This window comes from Coregonus clupeaformis, chromosome 37 (assembly GCF_020615455.1).
Source record: "Coregonus clupeaformis isolate EN_2021a chromosome 37, ASM2061545v1, whole genome shotgun sequence".
NCBI lineage: Eukaryota > Metazoa > Chordata > Actinopteri > Salmoniformes > Salmonidae > Coregonus > Coregonus clupeaformis.
In genome coordinates, this window is record NC_059228.1 from 16285034 (window position 1) to 16304859 (window position 19826).

At 43.8% G+C, this 19826-nt stretch overlaps 2 protein-coding genes across 2 annotated transcripts; both read left to right on the forward strand.

Moving 5' to 3' along the window:
• Positions 1 to 6185: 6185 nt before the first annotated feature.
• LOC121553249 (neurofilament medium polypeptide-like) lies at positions 6186 to 9199 on the forward strand. Its single transcript, XM_045211476.1, has 3 exons — positions 6186 to 7751; positions 8019 to 8143; positions 8668 to 9199. Exons 1-3 carry the CDS (start codon positions 6723 to 6725, stop codon positions 9197 to 9199), a joined length of 1686 nt encoding a protein of 561 aa, XP_045067411.1. The 5' UTR covers positions 6186 to 6722.
• Positions 9200 to 14588: 5389 nt separating this feature from the next.
• LOC123482753 (neurofilament medium polypeptide-like) lies at positions 14589 to 19362 on the forward strand. Its single transcript, XM_045211477.1, has 4 exons — positions 14589 to 15265; positions 15994 to 16531; positions 16615 to 17227; positions 18098 to 19362. Exons 1-4 carry the CDS (start codon positions 14589 to 14591, stop codon positions 19360 to 19362), a joined length of 3093 nt encoding a protein of 1030 aa, XP_045067412.1.
• Positions 19363 to 19826: the final 464 nt, after the last annotated feature.

The following is a 19826-nucleotide window of genomic DNA, read 5'->3' on the forward strand; positions in this document are numbered from 1 at the left end:
GCAAACAAGGCGTAGGCATCCTTCTTCCTGTGACCAGTTCATGGGGTGTTATACGTAGATCACGCAACTCACTTGAGCGACACACCATTAATGCTAAAGGAAGCGCCGCTATCCAGTTTAGACCCGTATGCTGGCAAATTTTGACAATGCGATTTTTCAAAACACCGTTCATTTTTTCACAAATCCCTTGACTTTGTGGGTGATAAACTGCTCCAAGACGTTGCTTAATTCCCAATTTTTGCAACATCAATTTCACTGATTTATCCACAAATTCCTTCCCATTATCTGAGGATATTCGATCGGGAAGTCCCCACCTGCTTATGACTTCTTTACACAAGAACTTGGCAACCGACTGAGCGTCTTTTCGCTTGGTTGGACAGGCCTCCGGCCATCGTGGAAATCTATCCACAACCACCAGCATGTATCTTTTCCCTTCAACTGGTTTTATCATATCAACAAAGTCGATAACCAACTCACGCATAGGACCTCTCGGTGTAGGAATGTGACCAGGAAGAACAGTCACACCCCTGCGAACATTATTTTTCAGACAGATTGTGCACCTGCCTATGACATAGTCAACCTGTTCAAGCAAATATGGTGCCCAAAAACCATACTCCTTTGTAATCTTTCTCCTAACCACCCCCCCTTGCAACATGAGCTAACCCATGTGCTTCCTGAATCATCAGACCTAATAGGTCTAGAGGCGCTACTATCAACCCCTCATGGTTTCTCCAAAGACCAGTAGCATCTTTGATGGCACCTCGGTCTAGCCATAACTGTTTGTCGATCGTAGAAGCAGCTTCCTGCATCAAAATCACATCCTTAAGCGTAATTTTGTCTTCCAAGTCCACTCCATGAGTGACCAGAAAAACTTTGCCCAATTTGTCCGCTCCTGTGATGGCTTTTGCAGCTTCATCAGCAGCTTTGTTCCCTTGTGTGACTTTTGACACATCGGTTTTATGAGCTGCACACTTAGCTATCGCTATCTCTTTAGGCTTCATCATAGCATGCAACAATTTCATTATTTGCGCATGATGTTGTATTGGAGAACCATCCATTTTCTTAAACCCTCGACCTTTCCACACTGCTCCAAACAAATGACATACACTATGTGTATATGCTGAATCAGTGTATATCGTCACTCGCTTTCCTTCTGCTAACAAGCACGCTTCTGTTAGCCCCACAAGTTCAGCAAGTTGTGCAGACGCAGGCTGTGGTATTACTTCAGCCTTTTCAACAACAAATCCAGTTCCTTGGGCTTTAACTACTGCATAGCCAGCACACAATTTATCTCCCACACAATAACAAGACCCATCAGTCCAATATTCCAGGTCTGCCTCACGTGATGGAAAGGCTTGCAAATCTGATCTAAGCCTCTAGTATTTATCTGCTTCTTAAACAGAATCATGTGGCTCACCATCCTCTGAAGTTGGCAAATTCTCGGTTGGATTCACCGTATCACACCTCACTAGGGTGACATCTTCCTGCTCTAAGAGCCTATGATAGTCTCTGAGCCTAGGCATAGTCAATGTATATTACCCATAGTTCAGAAGATTTCTGAGACTATGAGGGGTAAGAATTGTTAAATTATAAACTGTTCAGATACTACACCAGCTATTCTGACATGCTGTGCTGTATTTCGCCTGATGAGATGCATCACATATAGAATTTCTCCCCTATGTGAAAGCAAGGTGAATTCCAAAAGCACTAGGCTGAGTTCAAAATAAATATCCCTTCCTCCGCATCCTATTTCCCCATAACATGGCATAGACTCACGGTTGAGCCTTTTATACTGAACAAATATATAAACGCAACATACTGAGTTACAGTTCATATAAGGAAAGCAATAAATGTATTAGTGATATAGAAATTAAAATATATACAGGTTAAAAGTAATGACTAAATGTTCCACCCTTAAATATAGTTGTGAAATGTTCTTGTTTTAAGTATGATTAGTACTTTCTTAGTAGTGACTAATTATTACACTCCGAAACTGTGTGAAAAGTGTTAGAATCATAAGACTATAAACTGATAATATGTGTAGCTTAGTTAGATGTACAATGAGGCAGTCAGAATATTGTGAGAACGGAGATAACTGAGGAATGCAGAGAGTAGACTATGATAAGAACATGTGTGTGTATGTATGTGTGTATGTGTAGTGTGTGTGTGTGTGTGTGTGTGTGTGTGTGTGTGTGTGTGTGTGTGTGTGTGTAGTGTGTGTGTGTGTGTGTGTGTGTGTGTGTGTGACCTGATGGTCAGGAGAGCAGTTTTCAAGTGGAAAACTACAACCCGCCTATAGAGGGTGGGATTTTTGTATGACGTGTGCGTATAAAAATATTTTACGACCATTTTGTGGCGGAATTCTCAATTAATAAAGATCTATGACTATGCAGACCGGAACTCTGTCCGTTTCTTGATCCAAAAGCATTACAACCTTTTGGGAGACACACAGAGACACTGAAATAGTTAGTTAAATAGTTCTCATAACAATTAGGCCCTAATCTGTGGATTTCACATGACTGGGAATACAGATATGTATCTGTTGGTCATGGATACTTTATCAAAAAAGTTAGGGGAATGGATCAGAAAACCAGTCAGTATCTGGTGTGACCACCATTTGCCTCATGCAGAGCGACACATCTCCTTCGCATAGAGTTGATCAGGCTGTTGATTGTGGCCTGCGGAATGTTGTCCCACTCTTCTTCGCTGCTGCTACTCTGTTTATTATTTATGCATAGTAACTTTAACTCTACCCACATGTACATATTACCTCAATTACCTCGACTAACTGGTGCCCAAGCACATTGGCTCTGTACCGGAACTCCCTGTATATAGCCTCCCTACTGTTATTTTATTTTACTACTGCTCTTTAATTAATTGCTATTTTTTATTTTTTTTACTTATCTATTTTTTACTTAACCCTTTTTTTAATTTTCTTAAAAACTGCATGTTGGTTAAGGGCTTGCACAATTGAGAGCATCCTGTGCACAATTGAGAGCATCCTGTCGGGCTGTATCACCGCCTGGTACGGAAACTGCACCGCCCGCAACCACAGGGCTCTCCAGAGGGCGGTTACCGGGGGCAAACTACCCACCCTCCAGGACACCTACAGCACCCGATGTCACAGGAAGGCCAAGAAAAACTGCTGCTGCCTATTGAAATCACTGGCCACTTTAAGAAATGGAACACTAGTCACTTTAATAATGTTTACATATCTTGCATTACTCATCTCATATGTATGTACTGTATTCTATAATATTCTACTGTATCTTAGTCCATGCCGCTCTGTCATTGCTTGTCCATATATGTATATAAATTCCATTCCTTACTTAGATTTGTGTGTATTGGGTATATGTTGTGAAATTGTTAGATATTACTTGTTAGATATTACTGCACTGTCGGAGCTAGAAGCACAACCATTTCGCTACACCCGCAATAACATCTGCTAAACACGTGTATGTGACATAAACATTTTATTTTATTTGGTTTGAGTTGTAAGTAAGAATTTCACTGTAAGGTCTACACCTGTTGTGTTCGGTTCATGTAGCAAATAAAATTAGATTTGATTTGATTTATCATGCTGAAACATGAGGTGATGGCTGCGGATGAATGGCATGACAATGGGCCTCAGGATCTCGTCACGTTATCTCTGTGCATTCAAATTGCCATCGATAAAATGCAATTGTGTTCATTCTCCGTAGCTTATGCCTGCCCATACTATAACCCCACCGCCACCATGGGACACTCTGTTCACAAAATGGACATCAGCAAACCGCTCGCCCCCAAGACGCCACACACGTGGTCTGCGGTTGTGAGGCCAGTTGGCCAAATTCTCTAAAACGACGTTGGAGGCGGCTTATGATAGAGAAATTAATATAACATTCTCTGGCAACAGCTCTGGTGGGCATTCCTGCAGTCATCATGCCAACTGCATGCTCCCCTCAAAACTTGAGACATCTGTGGCATTGTGTTGCGTGACAAAACTGCACATTTTAGAGTGGCCTTTTGTTGTCCCCAGCACAAGGTGCACCTGTGTAATGACCATGCTGTTTAATCAGCTTCTTGATATGCCTCACCTGTCAGGTGGGTGCATTATCTTGGCAAATAAGAAATGCTCACTAACAGGGATGTAAACATATTTGTGCACAGAATATGAGAGAAATACGCTTTTTGTGCCTATGGAAAATGTCTGTGATCTTTTATTTCAGCTCATAAAACACGAGACCAACACTTTACTTGTTGCATTTATATTTTTTTAGTTTTGTCAGACACCAGACAACACAATGACACAGATGTCTCAAGTTTTGAGGGATCTTGCAACTGGCATGCTGACTACAGGAATGTCCACCAGAGCTGTTGCCAGAAGTCGTTTTAGAGAACTTGGCAGTATGTCCAACCGGCCTCACAACTGCAGACCACGTGTAACAATGCCAGCCCAGGACTTCCACCTCCTGCTTCTTCACCTGCAGGATCGTCTGAGACCAGTCACCCCGACAGCGGATGAAACTGAGGAGTATTTCTGTCTGTAATAAAGTCCTTTTGTGGGGAAAAACTCATTCTGATTGACTGGCTCTGGCTCCTAAGTGGGTGTGCCTATGCCCTCCCATGGCTGCGCCCCTTCCCTGTCATGTGAAATCCATAGATTAGGGCATTATTTCAATTGACTGCTTTCCTTATATGAACTGTAACTCAGTAAAATCGTTGAAATTGTTGCATGTTCCGTATATATATTTGTTCAGTATATTATGAAAATATTAAAATTCAGAATAATTCTATGAGTAGCACCTTTCAAAGTGCAATTTGCAGAAACCGACTTGCTTTCAATGAGAATTACAGATCTATAAATCCAATCAAATTTTATTTGTCACATGCGCCGAATACAACAGGTGTAGGGTTAGTCGAGGTAATTTGTACAAAACTCCACCTACCCGGCAGGCCCAGAGAGCAAATCAAGTGCACCTATAGGCCTACCACTGGCCAATCAAATAGTTCAGATCACCTCGAGCCATAGACTGTTTAAACAGTAGCGGTGCATGGGTAAAATCACTGGGGAAGCCAAGCCAGAAAAAAAAGCCATATTACAACCTATCTGTCGTGATAATTGCATTGTTTGCTCTATAACCTGTTAGTTCATATGCCTTGCCACCGTGATATATAGGCCTAAGGCCGAGACAATAAGAAGACAGTGGCAGAATAAATTCAACCACACCTTTTTTTCATCACAAAACCGGAGAGTAACCTCTGTCCAGTGAAGTCCTCAAAGCATATTGCATGTAACAAACAGTTAGTTACATGACCTACAGCATGGTCAAGCAAGTTAATTTTTCCGACATTTTCAGACTACTAAACAACTATTGATTTAGAGCCACCAATAATTATTGCAGGTTGCAAAGAAAACAGTTGCTGCCTCCACTATTCCAGCACCATTTCAACTTAAACATTTCAACATCATCACTTCACCTATGCTTAGTCTAATACAACTAAAAGATACCAAAAACGATTTAGTCCAATCAACGTAAGCTAAATATGATGTGGCTGTCCATGATTCCGATTTTGTGTGTGTGTGCATGAGTTCATGCAAGTAGAAAAAACATGTTGACTCAACCTACTTGTAGAGAAATGTCAATGCCATCCTCCTCTCTTTCATATTGACGAGACGGTCTATGACTGTTATACAGTACACACTTTTATATTTTGTTGTCCTAGGCTACCTAGCTAAAATGCTTGCTCGCTAGCCTAACTTCCTTTCATGGGCAAAATTAGCTAGTTAATATTAGCCTTCTACATCTAGCTACAAAATGAACTTCCATCCTCTCAGGCCTCGGGCACAACAATGTATGATTTTATGGTTAGATCAGAATTGCAGTTATAATCATTGGCCAGCACAATAATTAAGTAAAACCACAAGTCCAAATCCCTATCTCCATCCATGGCTAATTTAGGAAAAGGTCAATGACGTATTGCTCTTGATGTGATGTGATTGGAGTGAAGCCAAATCCAAACTGGCTTCACTTGACGCTTTTCAGCCAAGCAGACCCATGCATTTTCCTCATGTAGACATTAGTAAAAAGGTGCAAGATTATAGGGCAACTCCACCCCTTTTCAAGCTCATTTTCACAGGTTTGGTGCTGGAGATTATGAATGTGAGGTTGAAAAGTGGCTGGAATGCCCTTTAAAAGTGCTGCTTGACTGAGAAATGGGAGCAGTTATGTCTAGGCTTAGGGTCATTCTTAATTACTATTTTACACTTGCATTACAGTCTCTTGTATACAGTAATATACAGTTCTATTACAAGGCAAGCACATTCAGCCAAACCAGAATTTGCAGCCCCTTTCGATAATATCAAGAAAATCATAAAAACCAGGAAAGCCCCTTGGATAAAACAATAGTCTGAACACCGGACAATTTATTGAAGACATATGACTTATAATTTTGAGGCAACATTGTTGACTGCCGAAGTTTCAAAGTAAAATGGTATCCTACGCGTAACTGCTGTCTGCGACAAAACGATGAGGGAGAGAGAGAGAAAGATGGAGAGAGAGACAGGGAGGACAGGTTAAGACGCGCGCGTTGGCAGACAGTCAAGAACAACAGCTGATTCTATACATTTTCAGCACTATGGACAGTTCTATTCTGCAGCCCGAGCAGACCGAGGGGGTATAAAAGGTACGAGCCGTGCTGCTTAGCCTGCACACCAACACGGCTGAGTCTACTGAGACAATATGAGCCACAGAATGGAGTATCCTTCGGGTTCTCCGCATAGAGGAAATCAAGCTGAGTATTCCCTCTATCAACTCAAACTGACTGGATCCCCCTCTGCGTCCAGGACCGTTGGCTTTGAGTCGACTACCGCATCTATGAGCAGAGGATATGCAAAGACGCTGAAGAGCGAATTCGGATCCGTTCCAAGATCATCGGAGAGCTTTTTTGATTTATCAAACCCATTTACCGGGGTGTTGACGAAAATGAATGAGAAAGAACTGCTCCATGGGCTGAACGATCGTTTCGCCGGATTCATAGAGAAGGTGCGTCATTTAGAGCATCAAAATGAATTGCTCGAGAGGGAAATCGAGGAAATCAAACAGAAGGCACAGTCCCCTGCTTCTCTGGCCCAGGAGCACGAGCCGGAGCTTAGGGATCTGAGGAAATTATTTCATGACATCACCCTTCAGAAGCGTCAGATCGAGATAGAGCATCAGAACCTGGAGGAAGATTTCCTCACCTTGAGAGACAAGTACGAGCAGGAGGCGCGTGACCGCTCGGACGCAGAGAACGGCATCCTTGTGCTGAAAAAGGACGCCAACGATGCATACCTCGCCAAACTTCAGTTGGACAAGAAAGCGCAGTCTCTGGTGGACGAGATCCACTTCCTGAAGAAGAACCATGAGGACGAGGTATCGGAGATGGTGGCCAAGATCCAAGAGGCTCAGGTAACGGTCAAGGCACACGACTTTTGCAAACCCGAAATCACTGCGGCTCTCCGGGACATCCGTGCACAGTTAGAAGGTCACGCTGCCTCCGACATTCAGCAGGCGGAGGAGGGCTTCCGTGTCCAGTTCGCAAAGTTAACCAAAGCGGCCGAGAGTAACAGAGAGGCCATGAAGGCGACCCAGCAGGAGATCCAGGAGAATAGAAGGCGCCTGCAGGTAAAAAATATTGAACTGGACTGCGGGAAAGGAACGAGAGAGGCCCTGGAAAAACAACTACACGAGCTGGAAGAGCGTCACTATGTGGAAATGATTCATTACCAGGTAGGCTGTGGTTTATTTTGTACCTCTAATCATTGTAAATAAACATACGCATTTTTATGATTCATATTTGCATTCAGGCCTATGTTGTAGGTGTCAGCAACAAATATAGGCCCCATGTGAACTATACCATTATTGGAATATAATTTCCTCATATAGGCCTATTGGGGTAGAACATTATCCCCCCCCTAAATTTCTCCCTGTTGTCATACCAACTAAAGTGGCTGGTGGACACTATTATTGACTCTATTTGTGTGCTTTTCTGTCCAGGACACTATCAGGCAGCTGGAGAATCAGCTGACCAATGCTAAACTAGACATGTCTGGCTACCTGAGAGAGTACCAGGACCTGCTGAATGTCAAAATGGCTTTGGATGTGGAGATTCTCTCTTACAGGTAAGAGACATCAACTCCATCTCTCCCATATATCATATAATTGACTGAGGAAAATACCATATATTTTATAGTGTGTTCCTGGATCTTTTTCTGAGGATAACCAAGGGGTGTGCATTTTATTCTAGCCCAGCACTAACACATCTGATTCAACTTAGTGCTGGGTTAGAGCAAAACTGTGCAAAAGTGTCATAGTGTTAGTGAGGGATTACTACAAAACACAGTAAATAGTGAACAATGAAGAAAGACCAATCAAATTAAACAGTAGACATTTTATTGAAATAGTTTGATTTCATATTTAACCTGAACTGACCATAGACCATATCACAACACAGAATGACACTTTAATCATAATATGGATATTCAGACACATCCACACACATTGGTAGCGTCGCAAGCCGCCTGATCTGGCAAGCTCACATGGATGTGCACAGCGGTGATCAGTCTGGTATTTACGAGGCTAACACATTGGGACATATCCATTCATAGTCATGACGGTAATAACAGGTCTTTCTGTCTCCCTATAGGAAACTCCTGGAGGGTGAGGAATCCCGTCTGTACACCATCTCTGACACCCACATCTCCATGCCCTGCATCTACAACCAGCCCCCCGTCTACACCCTGCCTTGCCTGGCCCGGCAGGGAGGTCCCACACGTAGATCTGTGCCCCAGTACAAGTTTGTAGAGGAGATCATAACTGAGACCACCAGAGAGGTGGAGATGTCCGAGATCGAGGAGACAGGCTCCGAGGAGACAGGCTCCGAGGAGACGGTCGGGGGACAGGGAGAGGAGCTGAGACAGAAGCAGGGAGAAGAGCGTGACAAAGCTGATAGGAGGAGTGGGGAAGAGGAGGATGAAGAGAAAGAGAAAGATGGAAGTAAAGTGGATCTTGAAGTGGACGCCCCCAGAGGAAAAAGGGGTGAACAGGAGGAAGAGTCTAAGAGACAGCAGATGGAAACATCAGCAGAGGTAGCGATGAATGGAGATGGAGTTAACCCTAGCGAGGGAGAAGATGGAGAGGAAGGAGATGACGAAAGAGAGGAGGAAAAGGGGGGATGAGCCAGATGAAGTAAAAAGACAGAGGACATTGACAGAGGTGAAAAAACACCAAGTGAAGTCAAATCAGCTGAGGCCACCCGTAAGGGAGAGAAGGAAAAACTGGACACAACCGAGGAGCTAGACACCAAGAAAAAGGAGACATTAGAAAAAGATGACGCCCCAAAACATGACGAGTCCAAACCAGAGGTTCCCATGAACGGTGACAGCTCAACAGAACCCAAAACAGGAAGTTCAATAAAGGGTGAACCACAGGTCCCCATGGAGGACATCACCAAAGAATCCAAAAAGGTGTCAGAGGAGAGAAAAAAAGGAAGTCATTTAAAAGAGAAAAAAGAGATAGATCTGAAAGAGGAGAGTGCCTCAACAGTTTTTTTGTTTTAAGTATGATTAGTACTTTCTTAGTAGTGACTAATTATTACACTCCGAAACTGTGTGAAAAGTGTTAGAATCATAAGACTATAAACTGATAATATGTGTAGCTTAGTTAGATGTACAATGAGGCAGTCAGAATATTGTGAGAACGGAGATAACTGAGGAATGCAGAGAGTAGACTATGATAAGAACATGTGTGTGTATGTATGTGTGTATGTGTAGTGTGTGTGTGTGTGTGTGTGTGTGTGTGTGTGTGTGTGTGTATGTGTGTGTGTGTGTGTGTGTGTGTGTGTGTGTGACCTGATGGTCAGGAGAGCAGTTTTCAAGTGGAAAACTACAACCCGCCTATAGAGGGTGGGATTTTTGTATGACGTGTGCGTATAAAAATATTTTACGACCATTTTGTGGCGGAATTCTCAATTAATAAAGATCTATGACTATGCAGACCGGAACTCTGTCCGTTTCTTGATCCAAAAGCATTACAACCTTTTGGGAGACACACAGAGACACTGAAATAGTTAGTTAAATAGTTCTCATAACAATTAGGCCCTAATCTGTGGATTTCACATGACTGGGAATACAGATATGTATCTGTTGGTCATGGATACTTTATCAAAAAAGTTAGGGGAATGGATCAGAAAACCAGTCAGTATCTGGTGTGACCACCATTTGCCTCATGCAGAGCGACACATCTCCTTCGCATAGAGTTGATCAGGCTGTTGATTGTGGCCTGCGGAATGTTGTCCCACTCTTCTTCGCTGCTGCTACTCTGTTTATTATTTATGCATAGTCACTTTAACTCTACCCACATGTACATATTACCTCAATTACCTCGACTAACTGGTGCCCAAGCACATTGGCTCTGTACCGGAACTCCCTGTATATAGCCTCCCTACTGTTATTTTATTTTACTACTGCTCTTTAATTAATTGCTATTTTTTATTTTTTTTACTTATCTATTTTTTACTTAACCCTTTTTTAAATTTTCTTAAAAACTGCATGTTGGTTAAGGGCTTGCACAATTGAGAGCATCCTGTGCACAATTGAGAGCATCCTGTCGGGCTGTATCACCGCCTGGTACGGAAACTGCACCGCCCGCAACCACAGGGCTCTCCAGAGGGCGGTTACCGGGGGCAAACTACCCACCCTCCAGGACACCTACAGCACCCGATGTCACAGGAAGGCCAAGAAAAACTGCTGCTGCCTATTGAAATCACTGGCCACTTTAAGAAATGGAACACTAGTCACTTTAATAATGTTTACATATCTTGCATTACTCCTTTCATATGTATGTACTGTATTCTATAATATTCTACTGTATCTTAGTCCATGCCGCTCTGTCATTGCTTGTCCATATATGTATATAAATTCCATTCCTTACTTAGATTTGTGTGTATTGGGTATATGTTGTGAAATTGTTAGATATTACTTGTTAGATATTACTGCACTGTCGGAGCTAGAAGCACAACCATTTCGCTACACCCGCAATAACATCTGCTAAACACGTGTATGTGACATAAACATTTTATTTTATTTGGTTTGAGTTGTAAGTAAGAATTTCACTGTAAGGTCTACACCTGTTGTGTTCGGTTCATGTAGCAAATAAAATTAGATTTGATTTGATTTATCATGCTGAAACATGAGGTGATGGCTGCGGATGAATGGCATGACAATGGGCCTCAGGATCTCGTCACGTTATCTCTGTGCATTCAAATTGCCATCGATAAAATGCAATTGTGTTCATTCTCCGTAGCTTATGCCTGCCCATACTATAACCCCACCGCCACCATGGGACACTCTGTTCACAAAATGGACATCAGCAAACCGCTCGCCCCCAAGACGCCACACACGTGGTCTGCGGTTGTGAGGCCAGTTGGCCAAATTCTCTAAAACGACGTTGGAGGCGGCTTATGATAGAGAAATTAATATAACATTCTCTGGCAACAGCTCTGGTGGGCATTCCTGCAGTCATCATGCCAACTGCATGCTCCCTCAAAACTTGAGACATCTGTGGCATTGTGTTGCGTGACAAAACTGCACATTTTAGAGTGGCCTTTTGTTGTCCCCAGCACAAGGTGCACCTGTGTAATGACCATGCTGTTTAATCAGCTTCTTGATATGCCTCACCTGTCAGGTGGGTGCATTATCTTGGCAAATAAGAAATGCTCACTAACAGGGATGTAAACATATTTGTGCACAGAATATGAGAGAAATACGCTTTTTGTGCCTATGGAAAATGTCTGTGATCTTTTATTTCAGCTCATAAAACACGAGACCAACACTTTACTTGTTGCATTTATATTTTTTTAGTTTTGTCAGACACCAGACAACACAATGACACAGATGTCTCAAGTTTTGAGGGATCTTGCAACTGGCATGCTGACTACAGGAATGTCCACCAGAGCTGTTGCCAGAAGTCGTTTTAGAGAACTTGGCAGTATGTCCAACCGGCCTCACAACTGCAGACCACGTGTAACAATGCCAGCCCAGGACTTCCACCTCCTGCTTCTTCACCTGCAGGATCGTCTGAGACCAGTCACCCCGACAGCGGATGAAACTGAGGAGTATTTCTGTCTGTAATAAAGTCCTTTTGTGGGGAAAAACTCATTCTGATTGACTGGCTCTGGCTCCTAAGTGGGTGTGCCTATGCCCTCCCATGGCTGCGCCCCTTCCCTGTCATGTGAAATCCATAGATTAGGGCATTATTTCAATTGACTGCTTTCCTTATATGAACTGTAACTCAGTAAAATCGTTGAAATTGTTGCATGTTCCGTATATATATTTGTTCAGTATATTATGAAAATATTAAAATTCAGAATAATTCTATGAGTAGCACCTTTCAAAGTGCAATTTGCAGAAACCGACTTGCTTTCAATGAGAATTACAGATCTATAAATCCAATCAAATTTTATTTGTCACATGCGCCGAATACAACAGGTGTAGGGTTAGTCGAGGTAATTTGTACAAAACTCCACCTACCCGGCAGGCCCAGAGAGCAAATCAAGTGCACCTATAGGCCTACCACTGGCCAATCAAATAGTTCAGATCACCTCGAGCCATAGACTGTTTAAACAGTAGCGGTGCATGGGTAAAATCACTGGGGAAGCCAAGCCAGAAAAAAAAGCCATATTACAACCTATCTGTCGTGATAATTGCATTGTTTGCTCTATAACCTGTTAGTTCATATGCCTTGCCACCGTGATATATAGGCCTAAGGCCGAGACAATAAGAAGACAGTGGCAGAATAAATTCAACCACACCTTTTTTTCATCACAAAACCGGAGAGTAACCTCTGTCCAGTGAAGTCCTCAAAGCATATTGCATGTAACAAACAGTTAGTTACATGACCTACAGCATGGTCAAGCAAGTTAATTTTTCCGACATTTTCAGACTACTAAACAACTATTGATTTAGAGCCACCAATAATTATTGCAGGTTGCAAAGAAAACAGTTGCTGCCTCCACTATTCCAGCACCATTTCAACTTAAACATTTCAACATCATCACTTCACCTATGCTTAGTCTAATACAACTAAAAGATACCAAAAACGATTTAGTCCAATCAACGTAAGCTAAATATGATGTGGCTGTCCATGATTCCGATTTTGTGTGTGTGTGCATGAGTTCATGCAAGTAGAAAAAACATGTTGACTCAACCTACTTGTAGAGAAATGTCAATGCCATCCTCCTCTCTTTCATATTGACGAGACGGTCTATGACTGTTATACAGTACACACTTTTATATTTTGTTGTCCTAGGCTACCTAGCTAAAATGCTTGCTCGCTAGCCTAACTTCCTTTCATGGGCAAAATTAGCTAGTTAATATTAGCCTTCTACATCTAGCTACAAAATGAACTTCCATCCTTTCAGGCCTCGGGCACAACAATGTATGATTTTATGGTTAGATCAGAATTGCAGTTATAATCATTGGCCAGCACAATAATTAAGTAAAACCACAAGTCCAAATCCCTATCTCCATCCATGGCTAATTTAGGAAAAGGTCAATGACGTATTGCTCTTGATGTGATGTGATTGGAGTGAAGCCAAATCCAAACTGGCTTCACTTGACGCTTTTCAGCCAAGCAGACCCATGCATTTTCCTCATGTAGACATTAGTAAAAAGGTGCAAGATTATAGGGCAACTCCACCCCTTTTCAAGCTCATTTTCACAGGTTTGGTGCTGGAGATTATGAATGTGAGGTTGAAAAGTGGCTGGAATGCCCTTTAAAAGTGCTGCTTGACTGAGAAATGGGAGCAGTTATGTCTAGGCTTAGGGTCATTCTTAATTACTATTTTACACTTGCATTACAGTCTCTTGTATACAGTAATATACAGTTCTATTACAAGGCAAGCACATTCAGCCAAACCAGAATTTGCAGCCCCTTTCGATAATATCAAGAAAATCATAAAAACCAGGAAAGCCCCTTGGATAAAACAATAGTCTGAACACCGGACAATTTATTGAAGACATATGACTTATAATTTTGAGGCAACATTGTTGACTGCCGAAGTTTCAAAGTAAAATGGTATCCTACGCGTAACTGCTGTCTGCGACAAAACGATGAGGGAGAGAGAGAGAAAGATGGAGAGAGAGACAGGGAGGACAGGTTAAGACGCGCGCGTTGGCAGACAGTCAAGAACAACAGCTGATTCTATACATTTTCAGCACTATGGACAGTTCTATTCTGCAGCCCGAGCAGACCGAGGGGGTATAAAAGGTACGAGCCGTGCTGCTTAGCCTGCACACCAACACGGCTGAGTCTACTGAGACAATATGAGCCACAGAATGGAGTATCCTTCGGGTTCTCCGCATAGAGGAAATCAAGCTGAGTATTCCCTCTATCAACTCAAACTGACTGGATCCCCCCTCTGCGTCCAGGACCGTTGGCTTTGAGTCGACTACCGCATCTATGAGCAGAGGATATGCAAAGACGCTGAAGAGCGAATTCGGATCCGTTCCAAGATCATCGGAGAGCTTTTTTGATTTATCAAACCCATTTACCGGGGTGTTGACGAAAATGAATGAGAAAGAACTGCTCCATGGGCTGAACGATCGTTTCGCCGGATTCATAGAGAAGGTGCGTCATTTAGAGCATCAAAATGAATTGCTCGAGAGGGAAATCGAGGAAATCAAACAGAAGGCACAGTCCCCTGCGTCTCTGGCCCAGGAGCACGAGCCGGAGCTTAGGGATCTGAGGAAATTATTTCATGACATCACCCTTCAGAAGCGTCAGATCGAGATAGAGCATCAGAACCTGGAGGAAGATTTCCTCACCTTGAGAGACAAGTACGAGCAGGAGGCGCGTGACCGCTCGGACGCAGAGAACGGCATCCTTGTGCTGAAAAAGGACGCCAACGATGCATACCTCGCCAAACTTCAGTTGGACAAGAAAGCGCAGTCTCTGGTGGACGAGATCCACTTCCTGAAGAAGAACCATGAGGACGAGGTATCGGAGATGGTGGCCCAGATCCAAGAGGCTCAGGTAACGGTCAAGGCACACGACTTTTGCAAACCCGAAATCACTGCGGCTCTCCGGGACATCCGTGCACAGTTAGAAGGTCACGCTGCCTCCGACATTCAGCAGGCGGAGGAGGGCTTCCGTGTCCAGTTCGCAAAGTTAACCAAAGCGGCCGAGAGTAACAGAGAGGCCATGAAGGCGACCCAGCAGGAGATCCAGGAGCATAGAAGGCGCCTGCAGGTAAAAAATATTGAACTGGACTGCGGGAAAGGAACGAGAGAGGCCCTGGAAAAACAACTACACGAGCTGGAAGAGCGTCACTATGTGGAAATGATTCATTACCAGGTAGGCTGTGGTTTATTTTGTACCTCTAATCATTGTAAATAAACATACGCATTTTTATGATTCATATTTGCATTCAGGCAAATTCATTCTTACAGGTAAGAGACATCAACTCCATCTCTCCCATATATCATATAATTGACTGAGGAAAATACCATATATTTTATAGTGTGTTCCTGGATCTTTTTCTGAGGATAACCAAGGGGTGTGCATTTTATTCTAGCCCAGCACTAACACATCTGATTCAACTTAGTGCTGGGTTAGAGCAAAACTGTGCAAAAGTGTCATAGTGTTAGTGAGGGATTACTACAAAACACAGTAAATAGTGAACAATGAAGAAAGACCAATCAAATTAAACAGTAGACATTTTATTGAAATAGTTTGATTTCATATTTAACCTGAACTGACCATAGACCATATCACAACACAGAATGACACTTTAATCATAATATGGATATTCAGACACATCCACACACATTGGTAGCGTCGCAAGCCGCCTGATCTGGCAAGCTCACATGGATGTGCACAGCGGTGATCAGTCTGGTATTTACGAGGCTAACACATTGGGACATATCCATTCATAGTCATGACGGTAATAACAGGTCTTTCTGTCTCCCTATAGGAAACTCCTGGAGGGTGAGGAATCCCGTCTGTACACCATCTCTGACACCCACATCTCCATGCCCTGCATCTACAACCAGCCCCCCGTCTACACCCTGCCTTGCCTGGCCCGGCAGGGAGGTCCCACACGTAGATCTGTGCCCCAGTACAAGTTTGTAGAGGAGATCATAACTGAGACCACCAGAGAGGTGGAGATGTCCGAGATCGAGGAGACAGGCTCCGAGGAGACAGGCTCCGAGGAGACGGTCGGGGGACAGGGAGAGGAGCTGAGACAGAAGCAGGGAGAAGAGCGTGACAAAGCTGATAGGAGGAGTGGGGAAGAGGAGGATGAAGAGAAAGAGAAAGATGGAAGTAAAGTGGATCTTGAAGTGGACGCCCCAGAGGAAAAGGGTGAACAGGAGGAAGAGTCTAAGAGACAGCAGATGGAAACATCAGCAGAGGTAGCGATGAATGGAGATGGAGTTAACCCTAGCGAGGGAGAAGATGGAGAGGAAGGAGATGACGAAAGAGAGGAGGAAAAGGGGGATGAGCCAGATGAAGTAAAAAGACAGAGGACATTGACAGAGGTGAAAAAACACCAAGTGAAGTCAAATCAGCTGAGGCCACCCGTAAGGGAGAGAAGGAAAAACTGGACACAACCGAGGAGCTAGACACCAAGAAAAAGGAGACATTAGAAAAAGATGACGCCCCAAAACATGACGAGTCCAAACCAGAGGTTCCCATGAACGGTGACAGCTCAACAGAACCCAAAACAGGAAGTTCAATAAAGGGTGAACCACAGGTCCCCATGGAGGACATCACCAAAGAATCCAAAAAGGTGTCAGAGGAGAGAAAAAAAGGAAGTCATTTAAAAGAGAAAAAAGAGATAGATCTGAAAGAGGAGAGTGCCTCAACAGAGCAACAGCAGGATAGCCCAAAAGAAAGTCCCATCAAAGAGAGAAAAAAGGTAGATCTGACAGAGCAGAGTGCCCCAACACTGGAGCAGAAACGTGATCAGAAGGAGCACAGAGAGTCAGACCAACCTCAAGAGGTAGAGAGTGCTGTGACAACACAAGAGGCAGAATGCGATGTGAGAACACAAGAAGAGGATCTCCCTGAGACCACAGAGAAGGACATGGAATCCCCTGATATCACTGCAGAGCTAAAGAGCAGTTCAACCAAAGCGGCAGTGGAGCAGGTGAAGTCACCAGATGATTCTGGTGTAAAAACGACACAGGATGACACAACAGTAGGAGGTAAAATTCCAGACGGAATTCCCAGCACAACAAGTGAGTGGAAGGAAGAGCATGTGCCAATGATTCCTGGAAAGGAGGTGGGTCCGACAGAGCCAAAAGTGAGCAGCAAGGATTATAGTGTAAAAAAGGTTGAGCTGAATGAATCGAATGGCAGTGAAAATTTCACAAAAGATGTCTCAACAGCTGAGGAAAAAATGAAAGAATCTGAGATATCACATAAACCAGACACAACCGTCACCCCTAAAGAAGACACATCCCCTAAACCAGACCCCACTGTCACTCCTAAAGAAGAAACATCCCCTAAACCAGACCCCTCTGTCACCCCTAAAGAAGAAACATCCCCTAAACCAGACCCCACTGTCACCCCTAAAGAGGAAATATCCCCTAAACCAGACCCCACTGTCACCCCTAAAGAGGAGACATCCCCTAAACCAGACCCCACTGTCACCCCTAAAGAGGAAACATCCCCTAAACCAGACCCCACTGTCACCCCTAAAGAGGAAACATCAAAACCGGACCCAACCATCACCCCTAAAGTAGAAACTTCCCCTAAACCAGACACAACCATCACCCCTAAAAAGGAAATATCCCCTAAACCAGACTCAACTGTAACCCCTAAAGAAGAAACATCCCCTAAACCAGACCCCACTGTCACCCCTAAAGAAGAAACATCCCCTATACCAGACCCAACTGTCTCCCCTAAAGAGGAAACATCCCCTAAACCAGACCCCACTGTCACTACTAAAGTGGAAATATCCTCTATACCAGACCCCACTGTTACCCTTAAAGAGGAGACATCCTCTATACCAGACCCAACCATCATCCCTAAAAAGGAAATATCCCCTAAACCAGACTCAACTCTCACCCCAGAATCAACGACCACCCCTAAACCAGACTCAAGCCTCACCCCAGAACCAACTACCACCCCTAAACCAGACTCAAACCTCACCCCAGAATCAACGACCACCCCTAAACCAGACTCAACCCTCACCCCAGAATCAACGACCACCCCTAAACCAGACTCAACCCTCACCCCAGAATCAACAACCTCCCCTAAACAAGACTCAACCCTCACCCCAGAATCAACGACCACCCTTAAACCAGACTCAAGCCTCACCCCAGAATCAATGACCACCCCTAAACCAGACTCAACCCTCACCCCAGAATCAACGACCACCCCTAAACCAGACTCAAACCTCACCCCAGAATCAACGACCACCCCTAAACCAGACTCAAACCTCACCCCAGAATCAACGACCACCCCTAAACCAGACTCAATCCTCACCCCAGAATCAACAACCTCCCCTAAACAAGACTCAACCCTCATCCCAAAATCAACGACCACCCTTAAACCAGACTCAACCCTCACCCCAGAATCAACGACCACCCCTAAACCAGACTCAACCCTCACCCCAGAATCAACGACCACCCCTAAACCAGACTCAACCCTCACCCCAGAATCAACGACCACCCCTAAACCAGACTCAACCCTCACCCCAGAATCAACGACCACCCCTAAACCGGACTCAATCCTCACCCCAGAATCAACGACCACCCCTAAACCAGACTCAACCCTCACCCCAGAATCAACGACCACCCCTAAACCAGACTCAACCCTCACCCCAGAATCAACGACCACCCCTACAGAAGAGAGTGAAACGATCAGCAGTGGTGACAAAGCTAAGACAATCACACCACCAGAGAAACAGGTGTCTGCAGTTGCAGAGAGCATGGATTCACACAGGGAGGCGCCAGGGAGCAACACAACTCAGGAGAAACCAGAGGAAAGTATGGCCAAAGAGCCTGAGAAGGTTACAGATCCCAAAGATGAAACCCCAAAGACAGAGAGCGTGAAGACCAAGTCCTCTGAGTTAAAACCTGAACATGTGGAGATATCTATTACAAAGACATCTCCAGTGAAAGAACAGGATGTATCAGACGTAGGTTTGAAAGAGAAAACAGTTGATGGGAAGATAACAGAACAGGCGCAATTTAAAATAGACGAGAACGGCTTTACAGGAGGTGATGGAGAGAGCAAAGATGACAAAACTTTGAAGAAGACAACAGGACAAGATGCTGAGCCAATCGCAGAGATGCAAGCTAAACCTAAAACGTGGGACTTAACCTCTTTTTAGAATGACTAGATTTAGAGGTCAGTAGAGGTTTTCTGTAAAACTGCATGGTTAGTGCAAGCCTTTAAAGCAATATGAGCACTGCTCCACCTTAAAAAATTAACTGACACTTAATATGTACAGTATCATGGTTCGTGACTGTCAATTATGAGGGACAGTTAATGAACTCCTGTGAGAGAGATGTACTGTAATATTGAATGTAACAAATCAAAAGCTGTATTTTGCTGTATCTATTTACTTCTGCCCAATGGATGATAATGTGCATAGGAATGATAATGTGAATGGTTGATAATGTGATTTGATCATGCTTGAATGTGCTGAGCAATAAATGCTATTTGAAGAGCACTTCTGTTTCCAGCTATTCTGACATGCTGTGCTGTATTTTCGCCTGATAAAATGCATCACATATAGAATTTCTCCCCTATGTAGAAGCTAGGTGAATTCCAACAGCACTAGGCTGAGTTCAA

Coding starts and splice junctions, on each gene's coding strand:
- LOC121553249 (XM_045211476.1), top strand. CDS start 6,723: ATGAGCCACAGAATGGAGTATCCTTCGGGTTCTCCGCATAGAGGAAAT. Junction 7,752..8,018: donor TGGAAATGATTCATTACCAG/GTAGGCTGTGGT, acceptor TTTTCTGTCCAG/GACACTATCAGGCAGCTGGA. Junction 8,144..8,667: donor GTGGAGATTCTCTCTTACAG/GTAAGAGACATC, acceptor GTCTCCCTATAG/GAAACTCCTGGAGGGTGAGG.
- LOC123482753 (XM_045211477.1), top strand. CDS start 14,589: ATGAATGAGAAAGAACTGCTCCATGGGCTGAACGATCGTTTCGCCGGA. Junction 15,266..15,993: donor CAGGAGCATAGAAGGCGCCT/GCAGGTAAAAAA, acceptor GTCTCCCTATAG/GAAACTCCTGGAGGGTGAGG. Junction 16,532..16,614: donor AGGGGGATGAGCCAGATGAA/GTAAAAAGACAG, acceptor AAGGGAGAGAAG/GAAAAACTGGACACAACCGA.